Consider the following 24,110-nt stretch of genomic DNA (forward strand, 5'->3'; position numbering starts at 1 on the left):
CAACTGCCCCCTGCTTCCTGTCCCATGACTGCCCCCTGGGGACCCCCTGCCCCTTATCCAACCCCCCCCTCGCCCTCTTACCATGCTACTCAGAGCAGCAGGCGCTCACAGTCCTGCTGTCCAGATGGAGGTGGCGGGAGGCGGGGGGGGGACAGGGACAGCAGGGGTGGGGCTGGGGGCTAGCCTCCCCAGCCAGGAGCTCAAGGGCTGGGCAGGATGGTCCCGCGGGCCGGATGCGGCCCATGGGCCATAGTTTGCCCACCGCTGACCTAGAGGCTCAGGTGAGATTGGGGCCCCACTGTGCTAGGTGTTATATATATATATATATACACACACATAGTAAGTGATGGTCTCTGTCCTAAAAACTTAAGTCTAAGTAGACAAAGCAGACAAAGGGTGGGACAGTAACTGTAATAGGCAATTTAGGCACAAGGGGACTGAGGCCCTAATCTAAGGCTCATTGAAGTCGATAGAAAGCCATTAGGTTATATGACCTAGGTCACACAAGAAGTCCATGACAGAACCAGGAATGGAACCAAGCCTTAATCACAAGACAGGCCTCTGTCATGTCTCACCTTGCATCAGTGGCATGTTGGTATCCATATAACTGCAGATCTTTTAGGTGTTTGGTGTATCCACAAACATCATGAACCACGAAGCATGCGCAGTCTTTGCAAACACCATACATATATCATGATGATGATAAATCACAACCACACACACACAGTTTTTATTTTTGGTTATTTTAAGTATGGCTATAACAATTAAGGGTCAGACCGTGCACAAATTTATCAGCATCAGACAGGCATAAGTGTTTGCAGGACTGGGTCTCGAGGTAAACTGTGTACTTGTATTCATTCAGGGGACTGATTCTATACCATTAGGTATCAGTTGCAGTCGTCTATCATACTGGTTGATGTAACACATCGTACTACACCGAAACAGTAATCATAAGTGTTGCATTTGTGGAAGTATCTCTCTAAGCATAACACTGTCACTATAAAGAAGCTTGAAGTTGCTACAGTAAAAGTTACAGTTCAGCAACAAATAGCAGAACTGTTCAAGAATCTGTCAGCACTTTTCACGAGGTTCTCCTGCAGAGCGCACATGGATAGCAATGTGTGATACTATCTGTCTGTACCATATACTCTTTCATTCTTGCCCAGGGTATCTTTTATGAACGTACATTTACATCCTCCCAACAACATTCATCTGATGGAGAGTATGCACTGTTAAAATGGGAGTACCCCATGGGAATACTGTGAAAAGTTAATATTTTTATCAACATCAATTAATTTGGATGCAACTTTTCTGTATTCCCTTGTTCACTATTCAAAACAGAAGTAGCTCCAATAATCCCATTCTGCCTCCACAACCAGCTTTTCCTTCTGATGAATCCTGAAGTCGTAATCCGGTGTTTATGACATCAGTGCATTGCTGAGGAAATGACTGACTAATGCTACCTAATCTCATAACTGCAGGATCAAATAAGAGAGAGTGATAGATTATTAGGGTAAAAAAAATTAAAAGAACTATATTTGATTCTGAAGATAGGGTGACAGTTTTAATGGAGTTATGTGTAAGAAGGATATATTTTTAAAGTCCCCCCCCTCCTGATGTGGTAGTTCCCCTTAATAATTTCTGGCTGCATTTTCCTGCTTGATATATTGTCTATCACAGCACTCAGACATCCTGTTCATTCTCAGCTTGGAACATTCCCAGCCAGGCTTGTTCCTAGCTTAGAATTGATCAAAAACAGCAAAGAACATTGCCATCAGTAATACAGCCAAGGATAAACATGGGTAAGTGGAGTTTACCCACTTCTCATTTGGTGACTTCGTTTAGTTTAGTTCAGGAATTTACCCACTTCTTCTTTTTATACCACTGCATCACTTCCCTCTCTCCTCCTACACAGATAGTCCTTGATCTTGCAAACGCTGTCCTTGAAGTTAATGGAACTGCTCATACAAGTAAAGCAGCTGCATAAGTGTTTTCAGGATGGGGGTCATACTCAAAATTGAATCATGAGGCCAGGTATATGTATAAATTTGCACTGCTTTAGATAAACTGGTTTACTTAATCTGGTGCAAACCCCTGCACGGACACACTTCTATTTTGGTTTCAAAGTGGCTAAATTCAGTTCAGCTTAAAACGATTCAAGCTGATTCAAAATAAGCCTGGTTTAAACCAAACCATGAGTGTCCACACAACCTTTTGCACTGGTTTACTGAATCAGTTTAAAATCACACCTTAAGACTAACCTGGTGCAATGCTGCAGGCAGGCAAAGATAATGGCTTGGGTACAGTTAGTGTACAGCAAGCCGGGTGTGGATCTACAGCTCTCTAGCGTGCCATGCACTAAATTGCTGTGTGGACCCTGCTACGGTCCACAAAAAGGTCTGTAGTGCACTTTGACCAACTGCTGTTTGAAATGGGAGTCCATGCAGCTAGTGCGCTGTAGAGTCACAGCCTAGCTTGCCATGTACTAAGGCCTGAGCTACACTCAAAAGTTAGGTTGACCCAGATATGTTGCTCAAGGGTGTGAAAAATCCACACCCTTGCGAGATGTAGTTAAGCCAACCTAACCCCGGTGTAGACAGCGCTAGGTCAACAGAAGAATTCTTCCATTGGCCTAGCTGCCAACTCTCGGGGAGGTGAGATTACCGACACTGATGGGGATGGGAGAACCCCTCCTGTCTTCATAGGTAGTGAAGTGCTACAGTAGTGAACATGCCGATGTTGCATATTGAATGTAGACAAGTGGCTATGTTGCCATGTAGACAAGCACTTAGTACAGTCTTGTCACCTGTAATCTTTTCCTTTGTCTATTCCAAGCTAAGTGGTTTAAAGAGATACTATTGTCTGTCCTTGGCAGTTTGTAATTGTTTGCTCTCTCTCCTGTTGGTAATACCCTTCTAGATCCTTGAAGTTAATAAAGTTTAGCTCTTCATGGTTGCTGAGCAACTCTACAGCTCCAAAGGTCATTTCTGAGGGTTCTGGAGAAATTTGAAAAAAGCCCCTAGTAGAGCTGGTCAAAAATGATTGGAAAAAAAGATGAATCAGTATTTCAAAAATAAATTAAAAAAAAAAAAAGTCAAACAGTTCTCGCCCTTGACACAGGCTTTCTAGACACTCCCCTTTTAATGATACAGACTCCTCCACGGGTACTATACAAACAGGGCTGTCTTTAGGGACCCATACTCCTAGATTTTAAAGCACCAAGATTAAACAAATGGCAAATAATATTTCAGTTTATCTTAAATGTCTATTTTCTCATTCAGTTTCATCTGAAAAATAGAATAGTCCCATAGTTACAATGAAACAATTAAAGGACTAGGCCAGGGGACCCCTTAGTTGCAAAATCATAGAGCTAGGAAAGTTCTGTTAGATCAGTGATCTGCTTTCGGAGGAATAACTTGCAGTTCTCTTTGCACCAATGTCATTTTAGATTTGATGAAACGAAGGTGTGAAATCTTTAAAAATGTGCGGTCCCCCTTTCCAACTGAGCATCAGGGACACTGTGCACTGCATGAGAATAACCCAAATCCAAACGGACTCTAGAAAATCTTTTTTATTGTTGGTTTATTTATTTGTCAACCTCTCTGCCCTAAACAACTGTATCCAGGAAGTCATCTACATGATACTATAAGAGAGAAACCTGATTCACAGCTCTCATAGTTGAGGAAGAAGGGGATGAGTCATCCTAGGGCTTGTCTAAGTGAAGGATTTGTGCACTGGTGTAGCTACAGTGTAGCAGCCCAGTGGAAGGTCCTAGTTCAGAGAGGTGTTAAAACCAGGCTTCCGCTGGTGTAGCTGACCCAGGTGTTACAAAGGAGGTAAGCGGCACAGAAGCAAGTCACTACTTAGACCGCAGCAACATGTCTGCACTAGGGGGTTGTGCTGGTCCAGCTACATTCCCCCAGCGTAGGCCAGACCTGAGACTTGACATCCATTGAACTGAAAACTGACAATACTTTTCCTCTGGGAGAGCCACAGCCTAAGTTTCAGCTTCCTCTCACGTCAAGGGTTCCCAGGCCCTGAAAGTGGGATGAAAATCTCTGAGGAAAGAAAGCAGCCAGGCCCAGATAGTCCTTTAAAAATAATAATTAATTAATTAATACTAATTAACAAAAGGCAGATCCCCCCCCCCCCCCAAATGGAGAAAAACTTGTGCAAGAACTTTAAGGCCATCATTACACATCCTGACTATAAATGGAAAATACAGTGACAAATAGCATTGTAGTTACACGTCATGGGACTGCCTTAGGGCTAGAATGTGCACCAAGGCTGCAGCATACTGTAAGGTTGCTGCACCCCTCCAGGGAGCCGTGATCCTTTCCTTTCTCCCCTCTTGGTCCAGCAGGATAGTAATTTCCTGCTTGCCTAGGCTGACAGCTAACTACTGCCCTTTCCTTCCCAACCCCCTGCTGCTCCTGGCTCAGCTTTCCTGGCCGGACCATTGGGGGGGCAGAAAACTCTTCCCATATCACTCCTTTCCCTATGTGCTCCGGGTGCAGAGTAAGAGGGCGTACAGAACCACTTGGACCTGAGTGGCCTGTACAGGGGAAGCAAGATGTGAGCTGACTCCCCCTGGAGCATGCAGTCTGGTCTATGATCTAGCCTTTTGTAAGAGATTGTGTGTGCATTACAATGTGTGGTGTGCATCTCCTTGCACAGTAGTATGTAGATAACTTTCTGGATAAAGATATAAAATATTTAGTTAAAGGAGTGTGCATATGTACAGATATACACACAACATTTGTGTTATTAAGCATTATGTTACCAAGACATGGTTAATTACCACCCCTGACCAATTTGCTTATTTGTTGTGCCCTTTTCCCTTATCCTTTGTTGGTGTGTGATTTTGACTTTCATCCTGGAAACACACAAATGTGTAACTTTATGTACTGCTGTAGTGCAATCGATTTCAGTGTGACTACTTGCATGTGTAATGTGAATGTGTTCAGGATCTGGCCCTTACACTGTAAGCTCTTCAGGGGCTCAATTTTGCAAAATGCTGCGTACTCCTGGTCCAGCAAACTTCAAGCATCTGGGTAGGCCCATTGAAGTAACTGGTACTGCTCATGTGCTTAAACTGGTGCTTAAGTGCTTTGCTTGATTGGGGGCAGACTGTGGAGTACTTTGTAGGACTGAGCCTAGGGTAATAACAGTGCCTCTTCTCTGAGTTTGGAAATCTCAGGCAGGAGCAGCAAGCCACAAATGCAGTGTTATTATTTAGTAACACTGCTTAAAAGCGGAAAAAAATCTTGATGAGGCCATCTTTACACATCATAAAGGAGCAGCAAATTGCACAATTTTTCCTTGTTGTACAGTTCACCTTTGAGACTGCAAAGATGTCATTAGCTGCCATTCACAAGCTGCTCCAGCTCTGATGTGCTTTCTAATATTTTATGAAATCAGCGTCCCCCTCATTATCCAGGCACTGATGCTGACCTCACTGTGCAAAGGCTCTGCAGTGGTATGTCCATCGACTTTCAAATCCTTTCCTCATCTCCACATTTGTGATCTTAAAAAAAACAGATGAGTGATATTGCAAATGTCCCAGCTGAAGCAAGACAAATTTAGACTGCAAATAAGGTGTAAATTTTTAACAATGAGGGTAATTAACCATTGGAACAATATACACAGGGTCATGGTGGATTCTCCATCACTGACAAATTTGAAATCATGATTGGATGTTTATCTAAAAGATATGCTCCAGGAATTATGTAGGGGCAGTTCTATGGTCTGTGTTATACAAGAAGAGATCAGACTAGATGATCACAATGGTCCCTGCTGGCTAGGGACACTATGAATCTATGAACACCGCAAAGCCATTCACCCTACAAAGGGGAGTGCCAAATAAAGAGGATTTCTTTTCCAGCTGAGAGTAATGACAGTTCTCTTTCACATCTCCACCTTTTTCCTTACCCACTTTAATTATAGGGAAACCTGTACAAGAGATCATCCCTGTTAGGTAATCTCCTGTTTTAAGAGACTGTGCCACAGTGTATCCAATGTAATGAGTAATTCTATTCCACCTGTATGAGAGGGCCACTTCCAAATAAATGCTACTTACAGGTCATGGGGTCAGGAATGATCTGTGTTTGCATAGCAGAGGCCTGGTCCAGGACTGGGATTCCTAGGTACTACTGCCAAATAAATAATTGGGGTGAGACCCTTCCCTAATGGTTTAAGCTAGGATTCACTTCGATTATGAAGGATTGTTTATAAAGCACAGTGTGAGCGCTGGGTCTGTTCATACCCAAACAGAGACACGGTCCCTGCCCCAAGGATCTTACAGTGTCAGTTAGTCTGGCAAATGATAATTGGTCCTTTCCCAGGCACATATGTTTGTCTGGCAACACTCAGGAGGGAGGGACACAGATTCCAGGTGCAGAAGACACTGTTTAAAATTCCGGTAAATCCTTTACAGGCCTGGGAAATGCTGTGTGAAAATGTGAACCAGAAACAGAACCCATCACAGCCGCCCAAGAGGGGGCTGTGCAGCCTGGCTGGGGTTTAATCCCCCCGCTCCCAGCGATCAGCTCTGCAGGGGGGGGGGAGCTTGTGTGCAGCAACTCCCAATGCAGAGCTCTGTGTCGGAGGCCAGGGGACATGTGTGGGGCACTGGCCCTTGTGACCCTAGTCACCAGGTAACCCCACAGGTGCTGGAACTAGGGGTGCAGAGCACCCCCCGGCTGGACGTGGTTTCCAGGGAGCACAGCCAGGGTCACAGTTTGTTTCAATGGCTGGCAGCGACCCCCCCCCTTGCACACATGGCTCCCGGGGTGCCCCCCCTTGCACACATGGCTCCCGGTGTGCCCCCCCTTGCACACATGGCTCCCGGGGCGCCCCCTCTTGCACACACGGCTCCTGCCCCCCTTGCACACATGGTTCCCGCGCCGCCCCCCCTTGCACACATGGGTTCCTGCCCCCCCCTGCACCCATAGCTCCCGCGCCCCCCCTTCGCCTTCCCCCGCGCGGAGGCTGCCACTGTCCCCCGGCCCCGGGCGGCGGCTGCAGCAGGCCGGGCGGACGTGGGCACCCGCCGGCGCGCAGGGGAGGGCGCGTCCCGTCCCGCCACACGCCCGGGGCTCGCTCTGCCCGCGGCGGCGGCGGGGGGCTGCAGCGGGCCCCGGGCGCGCGGCCTGCGCGGGGACTGGGGCGGGGGCGGCTCCCCCCCGGCGCGGCCCCTCCCCCCCGGCGCGCATGGGCCCGCCCAGCCGGGTGGCCATGTTGCGGCGGCAGCCCAGCGGGGGCAGAGCGCGAGCGGGACCCGGAGCAGCGGCAGCGTCAGCGTCAGCGGGAGCGCGGGGAGCCGGGCAGCCTGGAGCCGGAGCCCCGGCGGCGCAGCGCGGGGATGGCCGTGGCGGTGGGGAGGCCCGCGGTGAGTGAGATCCGGATCGGGCCCTTGCGCTTCGCCTGGAGCCCTCCTTGCCCGGGTCGGGTCGGGTCGGGTCGGGTCTGTGTCTGTACAGCCCCGAGCACAGCGGGGTCCTGGTCTACCCCCGAGGGCTCCCAGCCCCGGGAGAGCATTCACCCCAGCAGGGCGATGGTTGGGTAGATGATGCTTCCCCAGCCCGGGGCACAGACCTGGCGCCTGCCTTGGGCTTCCAGCGGGGCGGGCGGCGCCTCCTGGGTGGGAGATGCTTGGGGAGGTTTTCAAGCCGCCTGTGTCCGAGCAGCAGGGGCCGTGAATTGAGCCCCGAAGGGAGAGGCCTTCAAGGCTTCCTCCCTTGCCACAGTTGGGCGAATAGTTTATTCTCTGGACAAAGCGTGTGGTGTTGCGTGACCCGAGAAAGGGTAGCGTTGAACTGGAAAACAGAGGTGCTGGGGGAGAGCCGTGTAATGAATCTGGGTTAGCACGGCCGTGACCTGCCCTCTTTGCTTCCTCCCCAGCTATTCCCGAAAGAATAAAATAAATTAATAAATGGTGATGGTGACTCCATGTGGTCATTTGGCAGCTACAGCTTCTCCCCAGCAATTTCCCACAGTCAGAAAACCTACAGCTGCTGGATTTAAGTGCAACTGTGAATTGCGTCTAGGATTAATTAGGGAGGGAAAAACGCCCAGGATTTCAGATTTTTTTTTTTTTTAGGGGGGTTTTGTTTGTTTTGACACTTTGCTGATGGATAATCACTGAGTTTAGAAACCATAAATTAAAATGATTTCTTAGGATGAGCTTATAGCTTTTGCAGGTTTTGATGTATACCAGTTTGTTTTGATCTCTGGTTCCCACCGAGTTTTTCATACATGTTGGGAAGTACAAAAGCATTAAAAGTGATCTTACAAAAAAAGCTTTTATTGTGTCTAACTCACAGAAATGGGGGAGAAATGAAATGTTGACCAGATGAATGCGCTTTCATACACTGTCGAGAGGGGGAAGGGAAAGAAACTTGATTGACTTTTTCCTGTGCCTACCAGTAAAACAGATGTTGCACATGGAGCTGAAGATTTTAAATGTGGTAACTTTCATAATGTGAAAATGGTGTCTGTGTTCAAGATGTGACCTGGATCACACAGTTTCTGTTAGCATTCATTACGTAATTATGGATCTAACAGGCTAATAAACTGCATATTCTGTGCATCGGAGTCAATGTATATGGTCCCTTAGCAGTGTTGCTGTAGGAGGGGAAGTTACACTGCTAAAGAAAACAAAACGAGTTGAAGTTTAATAACAGAACAACTATAATTTATGCTAGCTACTGGAGAGCCATAGCTGGCTGTGAAATGGGTCTCTAAGATCCCAGTTCAGCAAGGCATTAAGCAGGTACTTACATTTAAGCTTGTACTTCAGCACAGGCTTAAATCCCACTGAAATCAGTGGGACGTAAGCACGGGCCTAAATGTGTTGCTGAATGGGAGTCTACAGATCAGAGTCTTCCAGGGCCATCTCATTAAGTAGGCTCCGAGCTCGTCTACACGCAGACTTGCACCAGTTCAATGTAAGGTGATATATAGAACTGATGTAGTTAAACTGTTGCAAAAAGCTGTGGGGGGCATTCCTGTGTTGGTTTAATTTAAGTCCATGAGGAACAGGTGTCAGCTAAACCAAAATAAGCATTTCTTAAACCAGAATAATAGTACCCCAGTGGAAATTTGCACCAGTTAAACTGGCTTCAAGTCGTTGTGTGTCGTGGAGCCCTCATTGATTCCAATGGGACTGTTTGCAGAATAAATTCCTACTCAAGGGGAGAAGAGTGGGGAAAATCTTTGGTTTAGAGTTCAGGTTGCCTAAGTGCAAAGCCTAAGGCAGTGTCCAGTTAGGTAACCTGCTGTACAGCACACAGTCTGTTAACCAGCTGTACTGCTAGACTCTGCTACTCCTCTAGAATCTCAGTTTCTGGGCTCTGCTGCTGAACGAGAACTGAGTTCTGCTCTCCGGAGAGCATCTCTAGAGAGTTGAAGTCTCATAGCCATGGTGGACCATTCTGTATGTGCAACTCCTTTAATCTAATCTTCTCTTCCCTGCGTTTACTCCTGTGTGGGTATTGGGTTGGTGGGAGGGAGAGCTGGAGAAATGGTTAATTGTTAACACGTTATACATGCGGAGAGGGTGAAGTTCCTCTTGTTAAATGTTTGCCTTTCAAACTCTGAATCTGGCTAATTTGTGTGTGTGTGGTTTTTTTTTAAGTATTTTTTGGGGGGGGGGGATGAAAGCAGAAGGAATGAAATTAAGAACAACTTAATCTGAACAACTTAATCTGATTTAATGAGCCAAGATAGCATTCTTGAGTCGTAACATTTTATGGCTGAGATGGCCTATGCAGGATATGATCTTTGTTACTTGTAAAACGTGCATTAAAAAAAATAACTAGAACAAATATCTAACCAACCACTCCAAAGGAACTATATTTAATGGTAGTCTAGTAGGCTGGCTACGAGTACTGAAAAGATGAAAGATTTTAAGGCCCTGATCCAGCAAACGATAATTCAATTTATGCACTGCATTGCCTTTGGTGGTACTAATTACAATGTGTAAAGTTAAACATGGGCATATGTTTTTGCAAGATTAGGGTCAGGGATTCCAGTGGGACTTTGCATCTGCTTAATATTATGCATGTGCTTAAGTGTTTTCAGGATCGTGACTTGACTTTTGTAGGAAGACCAATAGCTTAAGTCCAAGAATACTGTGCAGGATGAAGCGCTGCTGGAGTGCAAGTTTTACACGTGGGCTTTGGAAGATGATGATATAATCTGAACAGTTTTTTAAAAATGGTATTATCTTTATCCTTGACAATATATTAAATATACAGGAAAAGGGCTACCAATCACACCCATCGGAGAAAAATGAGAGAGAAAACAAAAGCACGGCTAATGGACGACTCGAATTTGTGACCTCTTTTAGGATCTTTGAGTATTTGTTGTTGCTGGCAGAATGTCAGACTGCGTTTAAAAAAAAAAAAAGCCATTGAGCGGACCCCAGGTGCTGAGTGCCCCTGGCACCCACTGACATCAGTCAGAATTGTGGGTGCTCACCACCTTTGGCAAACTAGACCTCCTTGTGAATTAGCCGAAGGGTGCTCAGACCTGTGTGGCATCTTAGTTGTTTGGACAACTGGAAGAGTAGTTTATGGAAGGTGTTATGGAGTTGCGGATGGCTCGGAGACCTGGGAGTAGGGGGATGGGTCCAGAAGCAAATGTGGTTCACTCCTGTACCTTTGTATGGGGTGGAGTGTTCTGCTTCTGTCATAGGTCCTTGTATGGCCCCATTACTGTGATAGCTGAGCACCTCGCAATTATAGCACCCCTGTAAGGTAGGGAAGTGTTGTTATCCCCATTTTACGGAGGGGAGCTGAGGCCCAAAGAGATTAAGTGCCCAATGTCACACAACAGGTCTGGCAGAGCAGGGAATTGAACCCAGGTCTCCCGAGCCCCAGGGAGTAGCACCTAACCACTAAATCAGTCTTTTCCCTGCTTGCAATCTTCTTCTTTTTTTAATTCTTAGGGAAATTCATTCAAACCTCTCTCCTTGTTGCTCCCACTCTTCCAGCTGGGCCTGGTGTGAACAGTGTGTCCCATGTCTCTTCTCCCCCCACCCAGCTGACATTGTTGCCATTGCTATCTCAGGTTGAACTGCGAGTGAAGTCTGCACCCAGCCGGCCATCTTCCCTAGGGCTAGTTGCTCAGTGAATCAACTGTGGGAAACTCTTGGAAGATGTCCCTTGCCACGGAGCAGTTGGCTTTAAAGTCAGAGGAGGACCATTGAAATGCCAAGGCTCATTAAGCAGCTTCAGTCTGAGAAACAAATGTTTGCTTAGAGAGGAGGCATTTTGAAATGTCCCCTCCCCCGCCCCCAGATTCTGCTTTTCTGGCTCATTGCCCGCACTGGAAGCAAACTGGGTTTTTGTTGCTGCTTTGTCTTTGGAATCTTTGCTTCTCTAACAATTGCAAATGTAGGATGGGCACAAGGCTTTTATCTGTTTTTTTTTGTTTGTTTGTTTTTTTAATTAGTGGCAGAAATCTTGTCGTGGGGGGGAGGGGCAGAGAGAGCAGGGGGAGGTGCTGGGAAGAGACAGGCTTACTCTTTCGTCTGACCCTCAGCAGACTTGTCTGCCTTTGCAACATCCATTGTCTTCTCTGGTTGGATCTGCTCTAGGTTCTGAACCATATTAGCACAATGGTTCTTCCTGGAAAGGCGCTAAAACAATTTCAGGTCCCAGCATAGATGGGTCCCTCTCCAGGAAGGACCCATCTATGCTGGGACCTGAACGATGATCCAATCCAAATTCGCCTGTGCTATTAGCGTTCACAATTAATACCAATGAAGCACCCTCCTGACTGGATGGGAGACACACACAGAAAAGCATGTTGCAGGGAGCCTTGTTCTCACAATAAATGAAGTGATAGCAAAAAGATTCCCAGATCACTAGTTACAACAGTGTTCTATAGACAGTGCAATCACATAACTGATGGCCCAATGTGCACTGGGATTTGAAACAGACAGGGTATGCCTTCCTCAGAGGGGAGAGCTCAATGACTCTTCAGAGCACTCTTCCAAGGAGATTAGAAGATTGCTGGGATATTGGCTTCCCTCCGTTGCTTGCACCTTATTCCCTGCTCCTGAAGGGTGATGGCCTAGAGGCTAGCAGAAACCCAAATGGTGCATAGGAAAGCATGATGTGGAGAGTGACTGCTGCCCCTGCTCTGCCATCTGCACTAGTCATCCTATGCCCATCCCCCGGGCCCTGAGCATGTGGTTCTTGTGCAAAGGGGCCTGTTGGCTCAGGGGAGACCATGCCACTGAGATGCTGTTTCTTCTCTGCTCCATTGAATGTCTGGAGGCTCTTCTAAGCCATGTTGCACTCTTTGACACGCCAGAGCACCGGGCAGCGTGTGGCCCAGGATTAGCATCATTCTAGAGTGAGTTTTACACACAGTTCGGGTTAACATCATTTGGACTCTAGGATAGACAACGTCTGACTGACCACTGCAGTGTGCTGTGTTTAAAATATATATATATCTCCACAGAAGGGGGATCAATTCCCTGCAATTTTTTACAAGTATCACCATGTTTTTCCTGTAAATTTTTGTCTCTGCACCCCCACAGCATCTCTTTGGTCTTCCATTGAAATTGCCTCAGCTGCGCCAAAGTGAATTCTAAAAACCAACTGTTGCAACAGCAGACAAGTAGCCAAGAGACTATTCTCACCGTTTCACTGAAAGCACATTATCTTGCAGCTCTCTGACCTAATGTCCTAGGGATTTCTTATCCAAAAATCTAAACCCATTCTGTTTAGAAGAGAGTCCTTTTCTGCGAACATGTATCCTAGCTCTGTTGAAGTCAATGGGACTCAGTGGGAGTTAGGACTAGTGCATGTTGATCTGTTTGCAGGACTGGGCCTTCTATTTTCTGCTTTCATCTCCTGTAATCACTGATAAGATCATGTCAAGGGGCACTCCAGGGATTTTCTCAACTGATTGCTTATTTCCTTAACTCTGTATGTGTTTTTGTACATGTGAATTCACCCTCTTTCTGTTTCTGCTTCTTTAGTTTGATTCTATTTGCCATTTAAAATCTCTTTAAAAAAAGATTTTACTAATAAACAGTCCATTTGCTCCAAAATCATAAATATTTTCTTTACCAGTTCCAGCCATGTGCCCTCCTCAACAGTTATATGCAAAGAGCTCATTTTAGAAATCTGTTTTTTTTTTTTTTTTTATCCAAACATCCTCTTCTTTGGAAATTGGTTACTCAAAACTGATTCCTGAACAGCAGATGCAAAATCCTTTTGTAAATCTGTTTGTATTTGGTCCCTTGCACTCCTGAGGAACAGTAATTGCTCTTATCTTAAGAATGTTCCTTTTTTTTTTAATTCTTCCACGGAATCCATGTATTGAATCCTGAGGGGAGTCTTCAGAAATGGTTGACTAGTTCCAGGCTGATATTTTTTTCCCATTAGGTGGCTGATCTAGCTCTATTGAAGCTGATGGGAGTTTTGCCATTGAGTTCAATGACAATAGGATCAGGCCGCAGTTACCTTTTGCAGTTGACGAAGAGATTCAGTGTCTGGGCTGAGTATATCAAAAGCTTGACTCAAACAGTTGAACATAATTCCAGTCAAGTTTCCAAGATCTCTACCCATGGCATCATCCATTTATATTTTTAAACAGTATAAAGATGAGGCAGGGATCAGCCTTATGAAGACTGCTTTGATAATTACAAAGAAGCTTTCCATCTTTTTTTTTTTATTTGCAGTGATAAATTGCAGCGCGTAAGCTGCACTGAAGAGTGAACTGAAAATCTTATTATGTTGTTAGATGGTTGTACACACTGCTTCCTCCCACAACCTAGTCTTTGCATTTCATATCCTCTTCCTCAACTGATTTGAACACCCATCCCTTGGAATTTGAGTGTTAGTATCAGGCCATAAGAATTATGGGTTTTGTTGGGGTTTTTTTGGTGTTTTTTGGGCCAAGCTCACATGAATGAAGAATGCCATAGTTACAATTATGGCTTTTTTTCCAGTATGCTATTTGGCAGGCAACAGCCTGGTTTGGCAAGTGAGAGACTTGCAACCTGGAAAGGCAGTGGCATCTGGCTATCATTGAATTGGCTATCGCCTTTTGGCACCCTACTGTAATAACAGCGATTACCCAAGATACTTCAGACTTGTACAGGAAACAGGTTGTCACCTGGTAGCTACTGAGGCTCCACAAAACTGGAACTGTCTTTTCTCTTGTTTGTTGCTTCATATCTTTGAGAGTCTCTTGTCTTGATTTTTTTCGATTGGTAGTAGTTGATCTATAACACACATGTTTAAAAAGGAAACTTTATTAGTAATTCGGGTCAAGATTTTGAAAAGTGGCTAGTTTTTGTTTTTGTCTAAGAGTTTTTTGGTTCCCAAGCTGAGACGTATTTTATTCAGAAAGTGCTGAGCACCCACCTTCAGAAAATTGGGCCCCTATAGATGCAAAGTTACCAAAATAATCCTCTAATTTGGCCAGCTGTGTAACACAGGCCGTATTTCACCCAGTGACCTCTGCATTAATCCCACTAACCTGGGGTAGAAGGGGCAGTGTGTGTGTGGGTGTAATATATTTATCTATCTATCTTAGAAAGACCTCTGATCTGATTTAAATGATGGAGACTTTACCACATCCCTTGGTGATCTGTTCCATTGGTTAATTACACATACTGTTAAAAAAACAAAACACCCCTCTTCCCTGCCCACCAATACTACTTATTTCCAGATTGAATTTTGCTCAGCTCAGCTTTTGGCCATTGGATCTCTCTGTTGGATTAAAGAGGCCTCTAGATCTTCTCCTGGGGCAGGTACTTTACGGGTGTCTTAAATTGAGTACCTGAAATCACTAGTCACTTCAAAATCCAGGCCAACAATTTCAGTTGTGAACACTTTCCCATCTTGTGTCCAAACAAAATAATGAAGTTAAGGACTTTACCAAATTGGGGGTGGGGGTGGGGGATAGCTTTATCCCATGGTTTTAGGGTTTTTTTCAAGGCATTAGATTTCAGTTTAGTACTGACAATGGCTTTTTTCAAGTATGTTTCCAATATACTGTAGGTAATACTGTATCTAATCTGAGAAATCCTTCATGCTTTGAATATTTAAAGGAATTCATGTCTGCCACAAAGTGTCTTTTATTACAGAAAGAGCAAACCTAGTCTCGCTGTGTTTCATCTGTCTCATTAATATTGAGTACGTGGCACTTTAATATGGCAGCTGAGGCAAAGCAGGAATTTCAGCAACTATCTGACAACTGCAAGCTGAGAATTAACTGGCATTCTAATGCGATCTGCTATATATAAAATAATTTTCACTTTCCAGTAGCATTTGACCTAATTTACACTTCTCTTTTTAACCTGTTTTTGGAACCCTGGATTAGTCAGACACAAGGAGCCTGAGTGTTCAGTGTCTGCTACCCTATGGCACAATTTTCAAAGGTGCTGAGCACCCACAGATCCCATTGAAGTCTGTAAGAGTTGAGGGGGCCCAGCACTTTTGAATACTACCCCCAGTAGGGCCTGATTCGGCTGTGTATACTCCTGTGCAAGTGCTGACTCTCACAAGGAGTCCCAAAGCAATGGTGGAAAGAGCTGCACTGGCACGAAGGGGTGTGTGAACCCAGTGGATCTGTAGGTCTTGTATGAAGTCGATATGGCTAGCGCTGAGGATCTCCTGGGGCATGGAGACTTGGCTGTTGTAACGGCCCCTAAGGGCAATCGGCAGCTGTGCAGAGCTAAGTTTGCTGAAGTGGTCCATAGCTGACCTAAGATAAGAGGACACAAAGGTCTCATGAAGCTCCATCTCCATCCTTGTGTGCCAAGCTCAGGGATCGGGGTGAGCTTTTTATTTCGATGGGTGGAAAATGTCTTGACATGGACGCACTGATAGAAATTAGAACTGCAAGAACCCCCACTGCCTGCATCGGGTAGAACGTGCTTTCTGGGTTCGTGACTATCTGTTGAATTGCTCATTTAAAAGTTTGAGGTGAGCCCTCAATACGCCCCCAGTTTCAAACACTCACAAGCTGTGGGCCCAGTCTCTGTAACAGGCTGACATGAAGCTGGGGGGCTGTCATTGTGTTGCTGGTGAGCATGAGCAACCACCACTGACTTTAATGAGAGTTACTCACATCCCATGGAAGGGAAACATGGGTCTGGATACGGCTTACCTGTGGGAAAGTTCAGGTGTGGATCTGAACTTTGGCTCCGAGCCAAAGCAGTAATAAAGCCCTCCTGATGCTTTGAATTTACAAGGAAGCTGAACTGAAAGATGAAACCAAGCTGTTTCTCAGAGACGTGCCATACTTCCTGGACACGCACCGATTGTCATAGTGGCAAGGGATGCTGGTTAAGCAGACTTCACAAATCTAGAGTTTCTCATATTCTTGAGCCTATGTGTGTGTCCCCTCCTCCCCACGAAGCAATTTATACCTTCCTGTTTGAAGCAGGAGTATCTAGTAATAATACTATGTGTTAAGAAGTATGTATTTACTCTTCCCTATGTAATTAGAGGCAGTGGGGCGTAGTGGACAGTGCACTGACCTGGGATTCAGAAGGCCTAGGTTCTAGTCCCAGCTCTGCCACTGGTTTACTGGGTGACCTTGGACAAAGTCATGTTGCCTCCTTGTGCCTCAGTTTTTCCCATCTGTAAAATGGAGACAATTGAACTCCTTTGTAAAATGCTTTGAGATCTATGGATGAAAAGCGCTATAATAAATTATTTAGAATCTGAGCCAGTTCCTATTGAACTTAATGGGAGTTTTGCCACTCAAATGTTTCCTCAGCCTAATTCTAGTGATTACTTAATACTGGCACAAAACTAATATATTGTGCAACTGCTTTTTTGAGAAGACTAAATGAGTGACTTTAGCGAATAGCATAAATAAATCTGCTCTGTGAAAATCCAAGGTAACTCCACTAGTGGAACTGGTGGCAGGATTTGGCCAAACATTTCAACCATTTTGTTTGAAAAACATTTCAAATCTTTGAGCACTCATCTGCACGCTCTACGGAAGGGCATTCTTTTAAATACATAAATTATTCCACACCCCGTCTGCTGCAACATCCATTAGCTGTCAGTGGAGCCCTGCAGAAAGGTTACACGAGAGCCAGCGACCAGCCCTGCAGCTGCACTGTAGAGCTTGCCACCAAGTTCTGCTTTGAATGTCCAACCCAGTCTTTGCTTTACTTTTTTTTTTTTTAAAGTCTCTATACCGAATTATTTATTATTGTCCCTTTGCCAAGGCTTGTTGTGAGGTCGCAGGCTGTAACCACTGCTCTTAGTAAGGAAACATGAAAATAAACTCTGCCATTTTTAATATAACATTTTTTGTGATTTATCCCCGAGAGAGAGAGAGAGAGAATTTTCAAGCTATTTTTCAGATGCTTCCAAACACGTATTCCAGCTACCACAGCATGCAGAAGGAAAAGTCTAGAGCAGCTATTCAGATTCTCTTACTGGATACTTCAGCTAAACACATACCTGCCAGCATCTGAAATCTTATGACCTTATTTATGAGACAAAAATAGGGCCAAACCTCCTCACTTCGTTGAAATATGCTGTAAAAGGAGGAGAGATTTTTCGAAGGATGAAATGGAAAAGACTGCAGCTCTACTGCCAAACAAGAACAAAAAAAAACCAAAGGACTTGATCCTCCATTGCTTTGTGCGTCTATAGTCACTTACTCCTGTGCAAAGCAAGTCTCGTATATTACACCCACTTTGCATGGAGTAAAGTCATGGAATCACAGAAATATAGGGCTGGAAGGGACCTAGAGAAGTCATCTGTCCATCCCCCCCATGCTGAGACAGGACCAAATATACCTAGACCAGCCTTGGGAGCTGTTTGTCTCTCTAACCTAGTATTTTAAACCTCCAGTGAGGAGGCCTTCATGGCCTCCTTAGGTGCGGGGTTAGCTGAGAACCTCAGGGACTCTTACACAATGACAGCTTCATGTGGTGAGCGTTACAGCATGCGACCTATGTTATCAGGATACGCTTGTAATCTCAAACAACACCGTTTCAGTAGAGATGCTGGGGACAGACAGCCCAAGCCAGGTCGCAGTCCCGCAAACTGCATCCACATGGACAGAGTCAGGTCCTTGTGCCTGGGCAGAGTCCCATGTGGCTCCAGCTAGGTGTCAAGATATTGCTCGCTGACTCCAGCTGCCCAGCCTGGGCCTCGCTCTGTAAAAATTAGATACTAAAGTAGGTAGCCAACACACAGGTCATGGCAATTCATTTTCTAGCTTGGCCATCGACAGCTCAAGCAGATAATTGTGAAGCGGGTAGTGGCCTAGCCAAAAATCAAACACACAAGGCTGTCACAGAGACTGAGTCAGACAAGACAAGATGCACAAAGTTAGTAGGGGCAGACACTAGTCTATTATGTTTCATCTCCTCACAACAGGGTGGATTAAAGGACCTGATAAAGAGGCACAATAAATCCACAGCCTTATGAGCCATACCGGTCCTAGAAGACAAACCCACCGAGCGGAAAGTTCAGCTTGCTCCAGAAAGATACGGGAGGGGCAGAGTAGCTCAGTAGAGGTCATACAAATGAGCTCCCTGCATCCCATGGTCACAGGCTTACTAGTTTTCTGTCCCCATAACTAGGGCACAATTCTCATGTGTGGCCCAAGCTTTACCGTGGCTTATTAAAGACAGATATAGATGTTACTAAAGTAAATTATCTGTAGTTAAATGTTTCTTACTATTTGGAAACGAGTAAACTTGCAAATAAAGTCCACACGTCTGTATTAGCGCAGTCATGGGCAAGTAAATTCAATTGCAGATTCTTCTCTAGCTGGCTGAGTTTCATCAGCTGACTGAAGAGCCTGGCTAAGCATCAGGAAGTCAGTGTAGGTTCCTGTGGTCCTTTCCAAGAACAAAGCTCCAAAGATTACCATATATGGCAACGGACAGAGTGAGTCCCAGATGATGCTCTTGGCAATGGAGATGCCATGGACCACATAACATGGCATTCCACAGTCAGGATAGAGGCATGGACATTCTTCCCTCGAGATAGGGGACTGTGGACTGTGTTCTCTAGCAGCTGTGGAGACTCATCTCAGCTAGATCATGCCCAGAGCACCAGCCTTGATTGTAACGTTTCCTGGGTTTGAGCTCAATCTGAAAACATCTACTCCCAGGGCTAGTCCCTACAGTGTGACTGGTCCCGTTGATTCCCATGGGAAACAAGTGCCATTTTTAAATGGGGGGTGGGTTGGGGAGGGGAGTATTTTGTTCTCATTTCAGAAGTTTCTTTAAAAAAAAAAAAAAAAAAAAAAACCTATACAAACCAGTTACGAATTGGTCTCAAACATTTATGCAAAAGATGGCAGCAGCCCCAGCCATTGGTTACATACATTTAAAATTATCTCCCATTACCTGCCTGTATGTGATTTACTACTTATACGCTGGACCATAACTGCTTGGGTCTAGTGTATAGAGTTACTTTGGACACTTACTGTGCATTTAGAAGGGCACACAAGTTCCTTATTAAGGGCCCGATTCTGTTCCCCTTCCCCACATCCAGCTGTGCTTTTTATTATGCAGGTAAGTCCCACTGAAATCAAGAGGAGTGCTTGTAGTAGCCACATCCTAAAGTCTCATTTCCCTACTCATGGCACTCATTATTTACTGTAGTTTAGTTGTTATAATCATCACATCAAAGTGCTCGATGGTGCCACTTAGGCAGCGGCTTGCAGGCACACTGTGACTCAGAGGGATAGAATGCTGCTGGAGATGCCTGGCGTGCAGATAGAGTGAGCTCCTCAACACCCTCCATATGGCCAGTCCACTCTGCTGCCCAATGCAGTGCCATAGCTACTCCCCATCCCCTTCAGAGCACGATGCAGCCCTGAGGGTGTAATGACGGATGCCCAGATCTTCCCACCTCCATGTGGTTCAAACCCCCATTATTCCCGCACTGAGTAGGAGGCCCAGTCATGGAGCAGGACCCCATAGTGTTAGGTGCTGTACAACAGTGCTTCTCAAGCTATCTGATGTGGGGGACCGGCAGTTTTTTTTTTTTTTTCCAGTGTGTGCGCAGACCGGCAGCCGATGGCTCATGGACTGGCACCGGCCTGCGGACCACCACTTTGAGTAGCACTGCTGCTACAAATCCCAGCAAACTGTTGTGTGAGAGCAGGGAGCACGACAGGGAAACTGTTAGAGGGGAAAGATGGCAATATCTGCAAATGTCACACCCCTACGCCTGGGATCGGTTCCTTTCGCAGTGAAGGGCTGTGGAAAGAATGCTCTGCAGCTTGAGGGTGGCAGGGACAGTAGGCGTGTTCAGAACCTTGCAGCCTTTGCATGCCGTAAGATGTGGGAAGCAAAGGCCTGAGTAGCTTGCAGGGAAAGACTTCAGCTGTTGGCCCCTCCCATGCAGCCTTCCTGACCCCACATTGTTCACTGTCCAGAAAATCTCCAGCTCTGAGTGCCCCACGGGCATTGAATCACTTCGTCTCGCCGCTGCTGAGGTTACGTCAGTCGTGTTCTCAGTGAAATGGGGATGAATCGGCTGAGGGCTCGTCTGCGCGCCCAGAAGTACATGTGCAAGCTGAACTGATCTAAGCCAGGTTTATACCAATGTAAGAGTGTCCACCTACAAAAGTGCACCTGGTCAACATCGCACCGTTCCTTCAACTGGTGCAGCGTTGGGTGTAGAGCAGGCCTGAAATACAGACGGGTTAAGGGCCAGGTTTACAAAGGGGTTGAGGCAGCTAAAGATGCAGATAGGTGGCTAGTGGGATTTTCAGACGTGCCTAAGAAGGGCACATTGACTTGTCCAGTGTTACTCAGAGTAACAGAGCTAGAAATCATGTGACAGTGGGAATTTTCAGCAATACTTTTATGACCCCCCAGTTCCTACGTGTGCCTCAGTTTCCCCAATATGCTGAATTGTTTCCCAGTGGGTGGAAAAGGACTGTTTGCTCTCAGGGCAGGCCAAGGAGCCACAGGTATGAATGTCATGTAGTTATTTGAGTTGGGATGGATCATTAAAAGGGACTGGCCAAGGCCAATCTCATATCCTCGAAGACAATGGCGAAGACAATCACCAGGACATTGACACTTAGCAACCAGCGACCCAAAGGGAGAAGGATTTTCCCACCTCTCAGCAGGGAAGCTGAGCAGCATCCCCCCAGCTGGAGAAAAATGGACAGGGGAGATGTGAAGGGGGGAGCGGGGCACAAAAGAGTTGGCTGCTGGAAGGCGTCAGAGCTCTCACCTTGGATTTGATCAAGGAGGTCAGACAGAGACCCCTTGAACAGGGGGATTTACTACAGCTTGGCGGGGCTCTGGGCTAAGCAGAAAATACTAGAGCTGTGCATTTTTCTCTCTGCTAGCGTAAGGACTTCTTTTGCTGGGTTCCAGTGGATAAATAAAGGAGACTGTTTTGACAATGCTGTTTGAGTGTCACTGCAAATGTTTGGTGAAGTGCATTAATCTGAAGAGTGTACAAGTCTCTGCCAGGCGGCTCTGTTGGAGTTGCTGAGTGGCAGTGTGAAGCCAGAGTGCTAGACCCCCAGAGGTTCAGTCTAAGGAGGCAGTGATGCCGCATGCCTTGCCTTGGAGGAAAAGTGAGACCCCTTGGGGGTCTGGTACACTGAAGGGGTTCCTCTTATGGACTGTGGACAAGCTGGGGGATCTTGTGGATCTGTGACATCAGGGTGGATTGATTTTTTTAAAAAATTTTTTAAATCAAGTTGATTTAAATCTGTGATTGAAATCATGGCATAAATCACCAAGTGGAAAGCCTTGAGTTGAATAATTGAATGTAATTAACTTTTCCCTTTGTGCATCAGTTATTTTCTAAAGAAAGATGCATTCTCATTGGTTGACATAACCATTAAAACATCTTGATTGAGAGCTAAATGGATCCTTTACACTAGAATTGGTACATCTTTTTGCTACCTTGGAGGGTACACTATAGTTATGCATTTATTTAAGGAATTATATAGCTTAATATTTTTCAATTATTAGTTGTACAATTTTAATATGTTAGAAAATGGTGAATGATTGCTTATTTACTAGATAATTAACTTTTTGCTTATGATTTGTGTCAAGCTGCATTAGGATGGTAACTGGAATTTAATTAAACGCAAAACATACACAATTTATTTTTATGAAACAAAACAACCTTACATCTTTTGGAAACATGAACTTCTCATGTCAAAACTTGTTTCACATTTACAGTGAAATGATTTATGAAACAGAGGGATTAACTGTAGTCAGTGAATTAAATGGATTGTTTCAGGTCAGCCTGGGAAAATTTTCAAATATACCCAAGTAAAAGTGACTGGGGCTTAAGTTTCTACTCACCTAAGTTACTTAGGCTGAGCTATTGTTGCATATTTATAAAGTTTGACCTCAAAAGTTGGATGTTCCCCCCAATTCTTTCTTTACATGGCTAAGCAGCCTTTAAGACAAAGTTTTTGATATGGGTTCGTGGATTCAGCAAATTTTTTATTTAGAAGTTTTAAGAGATTATAAGTTTAGGACTTAACATGTTTTGTATTAAATTCAGATTTAGTTGCAAACAGGTTTGCTTTAGAAAAGAAAAACATTATAACTAATAACAGCATAAAAATCTAATTCAATAAAAAATTGATTCCTCCATCCCCCCCAAATCTTTTTATTTTAGTTGTATCCACCCTGCTAGAAACAGACCACAGGTCTTTAGGCTCCTGGCCTGGTGCATTACCCACAAAGCCATCCTTCATGTCCTCTTGCTTAGCTGCTTCAGGAGTGCCAGAGGTGGCAGCTGTCCGCTCAAGACTTTCATGTGTCTTATTCAGCTTTTTGCCAAGTGCCTTCTACGTGACTGAGCTGTGTGAATAATTAATACTAGCATTACCTCGTGTGCCCAGCGGCCTTTAAGGGACTCGCTGTCATTTATTAGATGGTGCAATGTGCCCACTGACGTTGGCTACAACCACCAAATAGAGCAGCCCCTGCCCTGCAGCGTGAGGGATGAGTTTGAAGCTGTCAGGGGAGCAGTTCAATGGGTTTTGGGGGTCAGAGCAGTTTGCCTCATAGGCCAGTATTTATTACTAGGTGATTATTTGCTGCTACTCTTTTTGTTACAAATAGCACTGCTTTCTGTTGCAGAAAGCCACCTGTGTTTGATGGGATAAAATGCAGTGCAACCCCAAAAGGTTCTTGAGCTTTGAAATGCATCATGAGATTGCCAGACTTATAACTCTAATCAAGTGTATTGTAAAACCAAGAGCCTTTCAAGTATGCTTAAAGAGGCCACTTCTGTAACAACTGCTTGAACAAAACTGTAGTGGTAGCAAGACATATTGAAACAACCCAGTAACTTTTTTTTAGAGAGAGGGGATGGGGGTGTGGATGTTAAAGGAACCCACACAAATCTTATGTTGACTTTATTCATTAACTGCTTCAAATTATAAATGTAGCTTGTATTTAATAACTGAACAAAGGGAGTTTGGACCTGATTCTCCCCTCCAACTTGTGCAATCGTGTAGTGCAAAGTGCTACCAAATGAGAGGGGCAGTGTTTTGTACTCACTTTGCATAGTTGTTTACATCAGTACAAGGTGCAGAGCAATGAAGAAGCAAGCCTCTTGGGTTTTAGAGGGTGGTCAATGGAACTAAACCTCAAACATAATTCACAGAATAGCCTTGATTACTTTAAGTATGGCTGTATATGTCTGTCATGGGCATAGAAACGTTAAATGTTCTGTCCGAGTGGTACCAGGACAGTCTCTGCAAATTCTAAGGGACTGCAGCGTAAGCCTAGCTGTTTGTCAGATCAAGTAGATGCCATGAAAGACTTTCTAAGTATAACTTGTGATGTTAGTAGTACCTGATAGTCCTTTATGGAACATACAAACTCAGTGAACTTACTACCAGGGATGGGTCCCAGCTAGATGCCTCAACCATATATCTACCATCTCACTGGAACACCTGGGTTGTATGCAGTAGTGATCTGGAGGGATACATGGAATTGAAACATGATGGGGGCTTGAGTCTCTGGCTCCCGATTTACATGACTGTAAGTAACACCCCTGAAGTCAATACTGTCTCTCTTTCAGCCCTCTGATTATTGGTTCATCCCCTGGGAACAGCAATCTTACTGAGCATGAGTCTCAATTTTGGAAAGCCTT

The 24,110-nt window shown here is 45.1% G+C and overlaps 1 protein-coding gene across 8 annotated transcripts in view; it reads left to right on the top strand.

Moving 5' to 3' along the window:
* The first annotated feature begins 7,269 nt into the window (after positions 1–7,269).
* SEPTIN11 (septin 11) overlaps positions 7,270–24,110 on the top strand; it is a 72,251-nt gene continuing 55,410 nt past the window's right edge. For all 8 annotated transcript variants that reach the window (XR_012639225.1, XR_012639224.1, XR_012639223.1 and 5 more), the window contains exon 1: positions 7,270–7,390. Coding sequence is in view for 5 of the 8 variants with exons in the window: in XM_074950454.1 (XP_074806555.1) it covers positions 7,364–7,390 (27 nt within the window). In the remaining 3 variants the exon portion in view is untranslated. The remainder of the gene's footprint in view (positions 7,391–24,110) is intronic.

The sequence above is a fragment of the Natator depressus genome, chromosome 4, assembly GCF_965152275.1.
Source record: "Natator depressus isolate rNatDep1 chromosome 4, rNatDep2.hap1, whole genome shotgun sequence".
Lineage (NCBI taxonomy): Eukaryota > Metazoa > Chordata > Testudines > Cheloniidae > Natator > Natator depressus.